The following is an 11,416-nucleotide window of genomic DNA, read 5'->3' as shown; positions in this document are numbered from 1 at the left end:
AAACTTCAGAAAATCAAAAAGGGACAGATCTTTTGACTTATACAAGATCAGTGTAGATCCATCTTCCCTGTCTCAAATCCAACATCGTGTAACAAACATCAGTTCCCAGAGGAACTGACCATTGAAGGCAATGCACACACTGCAAAACCTCTCCAAGGGGTAGTTTCAATTGCAACAGAAGATTGTACTGCCAGAGAGCTGTGTATGGCTAAGCAGAATTTGTCTGAGATGGAAATGCATTAATGGAAATGAAGGTATTCTGTGTTGGGGAGCACAAGAGAAGAGAAATGTGCCTGAGTCCTTAGTAAGTTTCTCAGTTGATCTTTTGAATTAAAAGAAGCGCTTGTTTTGTTTTTTTTCCCTCATGATGATTTCAGTGCATCTATGTGAAACTTGCAGATTGTGTTTTTGTGGCTGATAAAATATAATGCTGTAGACAATGGCATCCTCAGAATGATAATCCAGAATTGCTTCTGATGATGAGTTTGAGATTCAATCTCTATTTTTCCCTTGCCACTACCAGTTTATCCTGTGAAATAATGTTTTATTTGTGGTAAATACTTTTTTTTATTAACATGCCAGAAATGGATCTTTTTAAGATGGTTTGCCATCCCAGTCAAACTTATCTCTTCAGTTTAGCATACTATACAATTAGTAATCTCTATGTAGGTAAGTAAGTGGCACATTGTAAACATGTGCTGTTTGGGGTCACACTGAGGACTTCTTTGTCATGCAAAGAGGAGCCAAAACCTGATCCTCAGATTCCAGTCAGAGAAACAATGATGGCAGGTGAAAAAGGCTTGGATTCAAGCCTTGGTAGATTTGACACATCACTGACAAAAATGTATAAACTCAATTTCAATCTGGAATTTGTTTACAGAAAGGTTCATCTGTCATTCTAATGGAGAAGAATGTTTGAAAATATTGGACCATTTCTGAAAAGGCAAATCTGCTAATTTATGTGTAAATTTGCAGGTTTTGGGATGGGGGATTGTTTCTTTCTGTTCAGAAGCTTGGAGAGGCATCACTGCAGGTAATATATTTGAATATCAATACTAAAGCCTGTGTGAAAAATACCTGTAGCAGGAAGAAAAAGAAATACATTTGACTTTTATGAAGTTGAAAAGATAAAACCAGTTTAAAATAAAAAAGTGCTGTAAATTGTTTTAATTTCTGTTTATTTAGGGAACAGATCTATAGTGTTATTTAATATATTTTCTTCACTCAAATGTGAGGGGAAAAAAGGTAGCGTTGGTTACCTTGAGGTACCCTAACAACAATGACATAGCTGCCACGTACACCAGTGTGCTTGACAAAGCACTGTTCTCGCACTCAATTAAACTATCATGCTGACAGAAGAAAAATGGATCAAACATGCTTTGCCTTCCAGCCTCCACTATTGTAGCTAAGTGAAACATATAAAACCACTTAACTGTGCCTGTCAATGGAAAATAAATATAAATACCAGAATATGGTTTTAACAAAAAAATTCTGAATACCCTTCCCAAATTTCTGCAAACACCAGTAACATTAAGGACACATTTCTGATCGTTTTAATGAAAATTTCCCAAGGAACTTTTAGGAACAGATATTGCATCCTGCTTTCTTTGTATGTGATGCCTTCCTTACGTCATGATTCATTTTTTATCAGCAGATATTGATATTCGTTAGCTGAAGAATAATCATGTAAGGCCAAATTCTCATCCCTTTTAGTTATGGCAATATAAAGTTTCCTTACAACTGGAAAATCACTGTCTGAGAATGTTATGAAGAAATAAGGCTATAGGTAGAGCTCGCTCTCCTCATCATACAAACTTTCACTACATGGCAGTCCAGTAGGGACAGATGATAGGAACGTGGATGACATGCGCCATATTTGAGTGATTCCTGGATCCTGCAATACCACTTAACAGTGTTACAGACTGCCACAGAGTGCAGTTGCCCTTATATAAATGAATCATGTGAATCTCCCTGCTGAGAGAAAGCTAAAAGCTAAAATTCTCTTTAATTCTGATGAGTGATGCTCTGATATAGCTATGTAACTGAGTTGCTTTGACATGAATTTAGCTCACTTTTTTTCTGATGCTTTGAGACTGCAATGAAGAAGGTTTTACCACACAGTTGTCCTCAACATTCTGCCAAACAACTGTTAGCAGTTAAGTAAAGTGACATCTGTGCATGTGGCAATTGTCTTTACTACTTCTCTTAAATATAAGCCTGAGGGCCTGAATCAACATTTCCCTGCATCTTACCAATCGTAGGGTATTATTTTTACACCCATTTGTTAATAAAGGAAATAACTACTGAAATGAAAGATGCTGAAATACTAAACTCTGGTATCAAGTACTATGTACATTTTTGTTGTGTTTTTTGGTTTGTTTATTTTTGTGGGTTTTTTTTCTCTATATCATTTGAGATCTCTGAGCTTCAAAAAGCAGCAATATTTGCAGGTCTGATTCATTATTCAAAGCTTTCTAGGGTCACTTCCATTGACTGAATTCAATTTTCCATTGGATCTTAATTATTTCAAATAATAAATCTACTTAGTTGGTTTTTGGTTTGTTTTTTTTTTTTTCCTGTGTGAAATTAATTTGTTTAAATTTAGACATCTAGTGTCATTTTGATGCTCTGAGTCATCCCACCCAGGCTCCAGTTGCTCCTCCAGATCAGGGCATGCGTTTCCATGGGTTCTATGGCATTTCCGTGAAGCCCATTCACATGTCTTGAATATGCAAGGACAGCTAAAATAACATTACATACCTAAGTTAATGTAAAGTCAATGTAGCTGCATTTTCGCTTTTGTCTCACCCTTACATGCATAAGTAACACTTATCATTATCTTTACTTGTCTGGAAAAAAGATAGCAATGAAACAAATATGTTTTCACCAGATTTACTCTTCTTAATCCTCCTAAATACATAGGTTTTCTGAACTAAATTATTCTCATAAAAAGAGGAAAGGATAGTGATTCTCTAATAAGTGACATTTTGATTTTTAAAAGCCAAGTTTGACTTCCATAGCAAAGTGATGACACCTCAAAAACATTAATAAGGAAGATCATCTGTTAACAGATAAAACATGTGGTCAGATCCTCAAATTAGAGAAATTAGGATAGCACCTTCAAAGTCATTATCTCTATGCAAATTTGAAAGAACTGAGAATCTGACTTTCGTATGTAGTGTAGGAAAATTTTCTGTCAGAATCTTACATACAAAGAACATGAAGAACTCACATTTGTATATACAAATAGGTAAGACATCAACAGTAAGCTCAACTAAAGAATATAACTTTTTACTTTGAATTTATCAAGACTTCAATGCTAACTTTAGCATACATATGTAGACATGTAGTAATTAAGCTGATCTTTTGCTATACAAATAGAAATTAGAAAAAAAAAGTTCATGCATAGTCAGTTTACAAAAGATTTGCTTAGAGGAAGATAAATGCAGGTCAGAATTTGTGTTTTGGCACTGTCACTCATGCACAGAAATTGAATGTCCTTACTGCGCTCTGAAGAAGATGCTTCTGTCCACATAACAGGAGTGAGAAGAGTTGTGTTTAATTCCCAAACAGTTCTAAATTGTGCATGCAGGATTTGCTGCCTTCTTTAAAAAGTGACCTTTAATAAAAAGACATTTAAAAACCTCTTTATTTCTTTTTAATTGATAGAGAGCAGTTCCTTGATTTGCTTGAAAGGCAGCCAGGAATAAGCTTTTTCGTTTCTTGTGAGTTGAAAAAAAAATACAAAATTATACAGAATAAATAGTAAATATAAATCTAGCTAGAATTCATTGCAAAAATAAACCTGCAGTGTTCTACTTTTTTTTTTAACCTATTTTTCCCACAACACTTAAATTTCTTCTAATTTCAGAAAATATAACATATTTTTGTACAAACAACTAAATACTAATATTCTTCCACATGTGTGTGATTCGTTGCAATTATTCTGTCTGGGAGTTGCTTTTGAGTAGGGTGGGAAAGGACCTGTATTTGAACTTGGAAGTTCCTAGCCACAGCAAACTCATTTCCTCCAAGAATATTTAAAGCCAGCACAGAAGATATTTATATATATATAGATATATAAAAAAACCCCAAACTTACTAAACACAGTAATATATTTACAGCTGATTCTCAGTAGCTTTTCAAATTGCCCAGGATTATGAGTTGAAACACCAGTGATGCACAATATTTTATAGCAGCAGCTCAAGAAAAGATTGTCCAAACTTAGGTAAAGCTATCAGGGAAAGTAGCAAAAGGCTTGCTTTTTTCTTCTTATTGAAGATGTTGGGTAAACATAGTTACATGTTTTTCCTTCCACATACTGATACAGAATGCACATGATGAAGTTCCATGTAAAATACTTAAATATTTGCAGGCTCTGGGTGCATACACATATTTTTTTTTTCTTTTCTTTTTTTTTTTTTTAACTGACATTTAGTATGACAACAGTTCAACTCCTTTCGTATTTATTATATGGGTATGTTATGTGGGGTTGCAGACAATGGTCATGTATGCAGTGCATGTACTAACGTACCTAACAAATACACTCTAATTTTGTAACTACAAACACAGGTGTTTTTTTTCAAAATGAACCTAATTAAACTGAGGGAAAAATGAAAAAGTAAAGGTAACAAATATTTTCCATACGTTGGGTACAGAATGGAGAGTGCCATACACACCTTTGTAAAATGTTAGAGTAATATTGCAATAAGCAATCTTCCTCCCACAGTTCAATCACACAAAGTTCATGTTTAACTTGGGGTGAGACATATTGCCTGCACGCAACCCCATGGCTTCCCACAGTGATCCCTGAGGTTTTTTTTGCTAGGATTACTGCTGTGCTTAAGTTCTGACTGTTGACATGTAATTATAAGGCACTTTTATTTACAACCGTTCCAACTTAAAATAGAATTACAGATAGTCATCCCCAGTCCAACATATTATCACTTCATGTTTGCTGCTCCAGGACTTCCAGGTAGTCAGGCTCAGCATGTAAGTTAGCTTTGAGTTCAAAATACTCATTTTTAGTTTGTTCTAGAAAAACCTTTCTTGGCCTGGAGTACATAAGTGTCTCCATTAGCTTCAGCTCCTCATGTGTTCCAGGATAATGAACTTCCACGTCAGGCTGGAGTTGGACAATATTTTTTCTTAGGTACTCTGTGATCCCTAGTTGCTGCAGTTCTCTCTCTTTTTCAATAATGTTTCTATAAAAGCAGCTGGCATCCTGAAAAGACAGAAATTCAGCAGATTGATCTGTAGCCTTATATTTGACATTTGAACCTGTAAGAGGTGAACTGTTCTCTCTTTCCAGGAGACTTCGTCGGAGATGTTTGGAATCATTAGCTTCTTTTTCACTTCCCTCCTCCTGTTGCTCAGAATGCTTAGGGCTGAAGGATGGGCTGCGGTAGACCTGAACCATGGGAGTAACCATACGTTGCTCATAGAGAGTTGCAGCTGGGTGCTCCGTTGTGTGGTGTGTTGTTTTATGCCCATACATGCTGTACTGAAGGTGAACTGGGCTGCTATCCCTCATTTGTTCATCTGCTTGTTTCCTTTTGCATCTTCGTCTCCGATGAAGAACAAGAACAACTATTCCTGCTGCACAAAATACAATAGTTATAAACACAATTAGAAGTCCTAGTATTAGAACAGAAAGTGGGACAGCATCTGTGAGAGACCGCAGGATGGTGTCTGCAGTGTTGGTAGTAGTAGAAGAAGTTGTCACAACTACAAAACTGGCATGAGTTGGTAGGGCAGGGCTGTTTATTAAACCTGGACACAAGACTTCACTGTTCAGAGATTTCAGTTCTTTTTTTGCTAGATGTCCTGGAGATTTACAAAAAATATCACCCATCATTGTGTTTTTACTCAGTTTTTGTATCCATTTTTGCAGCCCAACTGAATCACAGGTACAGTCCCAAGGGTTGTCTTCAAGTTCAATTTGTACCAGCATATCCAGTTCATCCAAGACATTGCTTACAGGCAAATGAGCAAATTGGTTTGTTTTCAGATTTAATCTGGCAAGTGGAACACCTGAAAAGATATGGGGTGGCAAAGTCTGCAGAAGGTTGTTATTTAAGTAGAGGACCTTAAGTTTTGGCATTGCACTAAATGTCCCTGGCAAAACTTGTTTGATGGCATTATATTCAAGGTACAAGTATTCAAGGTGCTGAAGGCCAAGGAAGAGATTCTGACTTAGCTTTGTAAGATGATTGCCATTGAGATACAATTTCTGCAGTCTAGTCAGATTTAAAAAGGATCCTTCCTCAAGGATTTCAATGCGATTATTCCCCAGATGAAGCATTTCCAGGCTAGCATAGTCCACAAGATCTGATTTCAGTAATGTCTGAATAATATTTCCAGCTAGAATAAGCTTTTTAGGATTTGGAGGAGGTGGTCCTAAATCAGACAAGCTTTCAATATTTCGCTCCTGGCAGTGCATGAGGACTCCTGAGAGCATATGGCTGGTGCAGTGACAGGGGATGGGACAATAGATTCCTGGAAACTGACTAGTAGGCTTTGAAGTATGAATCATTAAACTTGGTTCTTTAGTAGGAGCTTTCAGGATAGGAATCACCTTAGTTGAAAGGTGACTATCACTGATAGAGGTGGTTACAACCAAGGGCAGCGACCCTGAAGGATCTTCAAGTTCATTGACAGGATGAGTGGGACAAAGTGATTCTTTTTTCAATCGGCTTAAGATGCTGCCTTTGATAACAGGAGGACTATTGCATACAACATCACCTATTATTGACTGAGGAGGCATGTTTTCTAGCCATATCTTCAGCTGTAGCAAATCACAGTTACAGGCCCATTTATTATCTTCCAACTGAAGGTCTAGTATTCTACCAATGTGTTCCAAAAAGCCAACATAGGGCAGTGTCTGTAACTGGTTTCCACGAAGATCTAAATGGGTCAATGGCACAAACCGAAATATATTCGGAGGAAGATATTCAATGGCATTATCATTCAAAATAAGCACTTTAAGCCTGTTGAGCTTGCTGAAGGCACTTGCTTCAATCAATGTGATGAAATTGTTGTCTGCTTGAAGAAACTCCAAATTTTCCAATCCATTAAACGTATCTTCTTTAAGTGTTTCTAAAGAATTGTGATTGATATGAAGTTGCTTAAGAAGGCTGAGACCATTGAAAGACCCAGGCTCAATATCTGCAATATTATTAAATCCAAGATGTAGAGAGATAGCATTAACAAGGCCAGCAAAATCATTCACGTGTAACATAGTCAGGCCATTGTTTAACAGATTAAGATGGAAAGGCCGTGATGGTGGGACACTTATTTCTGATACCGTCTTGATGCCTCTTTCTTCGCAGTTTATAATCATGGTATCATCCTTTTCTTCACAGGAACACAAATGCTGACAAGATCCTCTGACTGAAGAAAAAGAAGGCTGTGACTGTAAAGGATCAGATGCAACCACAACTGAATACAGAATAAAAATCCAGAGCTTCATCTTGCCCAGTAGTTTCTATAAAAAAAAAAAAAAAGAAAAAAAAAGGAAAAATGAAAAGTAATGGAGTTATGATTTCACAGCGTTTGTTTTGTGTTTTTTTCCTGGGGTGCAGGGGAGCAATAACCATTCCTAGTGCTTGTAATCAGCTGCCTCACCTTTCAAAGAATATTATATCATGCAGAAAATATGAATGATTCTCTAAACAGAGAAAAATATATTTCGTTTAATGTACTGAATCAATGAACACAGTCATACGGGGAGTGTTTCAGTACTTTCACTCTGATACACCAAAGTAGAAGATAATCAGGAATGTGTTGTCTTTATTTATATATCATATAGAATGTTTTGCCAGTAGACAACAGTAATAAGTTACAACCCTGAGCAACTTATATTAAGGCTAATACAATAGTTTGGATCATTGCTTTGTGTCACCATATAGCACTGCAAATTTTAGGAGTACCTTGCTAAGCTTGACTTCAGCTGCTGAAGGGAAGAAGTAAGATTTGGTTTGGTTCAACAATGTGTTGTGAGCAAAAGCCCATTTAGGCAGGAGACAGGGAATCTCTCCTTTGTTTCTGCATTATGTATGTAAATCATAAGGTATTTCCTTTGCAAGCCTTGTACCCCCAAACTGAAAAGGAAGTAGACAATTTTTTATTTTTTTTCTTTACTTACCTTTTAATGCTTATGTTCTAGTTTGTGGATATTTAATGAAAGTGGGAACACAGCACATAGTAGTGTAATATGTATATAATATACACAAAATAGTTGTGCACACAATTAAAATAAAAGAGAACTGACAACACAGTTCATGTCAGAAGAAACAGGTAGGCAAGGGGCAAACATTTTTTTTGTGATTAATTATTAGACTTCTTCCAATTATTATAATCATTAATTACCGCAAAAATTCTGAAATGTATATGGAACTAACTCTGGTTTATGAGTTAAAAATGGTCACGAGTATCATCCGTATGTTATATAAGTTAAATTATCAGCTGTCAAGCTGGTCTTGAACTTTGCAATACCTGATAAATGCATCATTACAGTACAACTATGGAGTCACCAGCAAAATTTACACGTTGAAATCAAGCGTTTGTTATTGGTTTGAATTAATTTATGCTACACTGTTCATTTGAAAATCCTACATTTGTTTCTATCAAGTTAGTCTAATTAGCAAAAACAATGGTATTTCTTGATATATGAGATGGAATGAACTCTCTGTTTATAATCTTTAATTATTTGCACATTTCCTAAAAGAAAAAAAAAGTTACAATGGAATGGATTATTTAAAACACAAGAACTTTTTTTGGGTGCACTATTTATTCTAGGACTGAACTAAGCAGGTTTCTTAAGTAATCCATCTAATAAAGGTCACTTGATCTTTCAAAGTAAGCTATTGAAACATGGAGTACAGAATGTCACTACACAATCAACCAGCTGAAGTGTCAATTTCTGAAAGACTAGAATGCTATAGAAGAATCTGTTCAATTACATACATGAACATTCTTATAGTGTGGCAACATGATTTGGCATCTCATCAATACATATTTTAATTATCATGTACCTTTGTAACCAGCAACACCCTTTACTCAAGGCTTCCCTTGAAACAGATTGCGAAGATTTATACATGCAGGCACTTAAGTACTGTGATATGAGTATTACACACACATAAAAGCAACAACAGCAAATGTGTGCAGTGAATTATGTTTTTCTCCATTATTTGTTCCTGATAAGTGGGAGTAGATGTATGAGGTTAGAAACAGTAAGTGCAATTCACAGTGTGAGAAAAAGTGACCTTTTATCTTCCTTTCAGTCGAACAAATAATTTTATTGTCTCCTCTAACACTCCTTGAACTCCAGATGCCTATGTTTAATATACATATCTTTAAGTTTGTTTTCCAAAAAAGTATTGGTTAAGACACAACATGTCAAGATGTAATTTTAAAGTAGGCAGAGTAATCCTAGGACCATATTATGCTAGAGATTCATTCATGCTTTACATGCATCAATATCCTTTCCAGTGACCCCAGGTAAAAAATGCAGGCTCTTGACACAGATGCCAGCTTCCAACCTACTGTATGACTAATTAGACTTTATTTCTGTACACTTTTTCTCTGTAGGAATTCCAGCTTCAGTCTGCATCAAATTCAAACTGCATTTATAAAGTCCCTGAGCAAAATTAAACGGGGGGGGGGGGGGGGGGGGGGGGGGGGGGGATCTGAAAAGCATGTTGCTTTCTAGTGCATATTGAGAAATTAGGTTATAGAAATTAAAGCCCTCTTCTCAGAAATGAAAGTTACAGCATTTGTAACCAATTGGAAAACGTTCTCATTTTAATCATCATCATACTTCTGTGGGCAACACTGCAAGAACTCTCACACACACATATACACAGAACAAAAATTAACAGGAGTTGCATTCTTTTTTTCTTTTTCCCTTTTTTTTTTTTTTTGTGTCTGAACACTCAGGAATATGTAATGAAGCTCTCAGTCGGCTACTATTGTAAAACAAAAAAAAATGCTTTCAATTAACAGATGATTAACATTTAACTGAAATAATTCACAATAAAATAAAATTTAATTTAAAAGACTTGACAAAGATGGCATTTTTCTCTTTCATGTGGTGAGGCTTTTCAGCAAAGTCTACATGGTAACTTGAGTTTCCTGGCTTTATCTGCTTTCATTTAAGTCACTAACTGCATAAAGTAACTAAGCTTTTTGCAATATGAATTCTGAAAGACTGAAAACTGCCACAGTCCTTTCTACGAGGCAAAGTTGAATACTTTCAGAAGTAGTCACCTTATAGCAGAGGCATCACATGCTTGACAAGTAATAATCAATAATATGTTTTTAAAACATTGAATTAGCTTGTTTCATTTTACTTGGTGTTTTGTTTGTTTTAATTCAGCTATTTAAAAAGTGCTTGTTGAAGAATTTCAAAGCCTCAAGCTAAGAACTGGTAATTTCTAAAAGCCTTCGTGATTGCCTCTTAAATTCTGATGGGAATCATAGTCAGATGATGCATTTAAGACCGTTCTTGTTCTTCAGAAAATAAAAACAAGTGCCCATTTCTCCCCTCTCAAGGGATCTCAAATCGGTGTTTCTTTAATACACACATTCCATGCAGTTGGCAGTTTGAATAAATGCACCTGGCAGAGCATTTGAAATACAGTATAAACGGCCATAATTTAACATAAAAGTTATACAAAGTCACGCAGAAAAATAAATTCAACTGACACTGAGAAATCAATTTATTATACATGAAGCTAATTAACTAACTGGAATCTTTCTTACCTGTACAGCAGTAACACTCCTTGAAATGCTCAGTAATGCACAGTTGCAGCAGCTGTTTCAATGCAATGTAATTTTTCCCCGTGAAAAATGCACACTTTCTTCTGAGTGTCACTCTGCTGCAAGCTCTGGTAATACTACAGCTCCACAAAGTTAAAATCCTTGTTCAGAAGACAAAGTACAAAGCGTTCAGTTGACGAAAATAATCTTCCAGACAGCGTGCACGTTAGACCATCCTGTAAGCAGTTGTCCTTTTTCCTCAATTAAAATTCACAGCATACTTCACAGCTATGCTGGCTTTTCTGCATATAGTTAACTGTTTGCAAGCATTTGGATGCAGTAAACAAACAAGATGTTCAGCAGAGCTTGACTTGATCACTTGGTTTGTCAGATTTTTAGATCCAAGCTGCTTCTATGTTCTCTCTGCTCTTTCTAGTCTTTCTTGTTAGCTCAGTTTGTTATTAGTCAGATTGCCAGAGGCTGGGAGGTAGGCGTAAATAAAGAGACTTCTTGGCTTTTGACTCAGCCTTTAAGCCCTTCCCCACCAGAGAGCTTTAATCTGCCAGTGTCATTTAATACAAGATACAGCTCCACCTTGAGACAGATCAGCTCCTCCTCCTGCAATTTCTCTCACCTCTTTTTTCCCTTATCTAAG

General features: G+C 36.0%; 1 protein-coding gene across 1 annotated transcript; it reads right to left on the bottom strand.

Annotated features, from left to right (window-relative positions):
* Positions 1-4,426: 4,426 nt before the first annotated feature.
* On the bottom strand, positions 4,427-10,905 carry SLITRK6 (SLIT and NTRK like family member 6). The gene is made up of 2 exons (XM_074563231.1): positions 10,765-10,905; positions 4,427-7,486 (listed from the first exon to the last, which is right to left on the bottom strand). Exon 2 carries the CDS (start codon positions 7,469-7,471, stop codon positions 4,949-4,951), a length of 2,523 nt encoding a protein of 840 aa, XP_074419332.1. The 5' UTR covers positions 7,472-7,486; positions 10,765-10,905; the 3' UTR covers positions 4,427-4,948.
* Between the last annotated feature and the right edge of the window lie 511 nt (positions 10,906-11,416).

The sequence above is a fragment of the Larus michahellis genome, chromosome 1 (genome assembly GCF_964199755.1).
Source record: "Larus michahellis chromosome 1, bLarMic1.1, whole genome shotgun sequence".
NCBI classification, from domain to species: Eukaryota; Metazoa; Chordata; class Aves; order Charadriiformes; family Laridae; genus Larus; species Larus michahellis.
The sequence above is the reverse complement of the archived record's forward strand: the minus strand, read 5'-3'. Positions and strand labels throughout refer to the sequence as shown.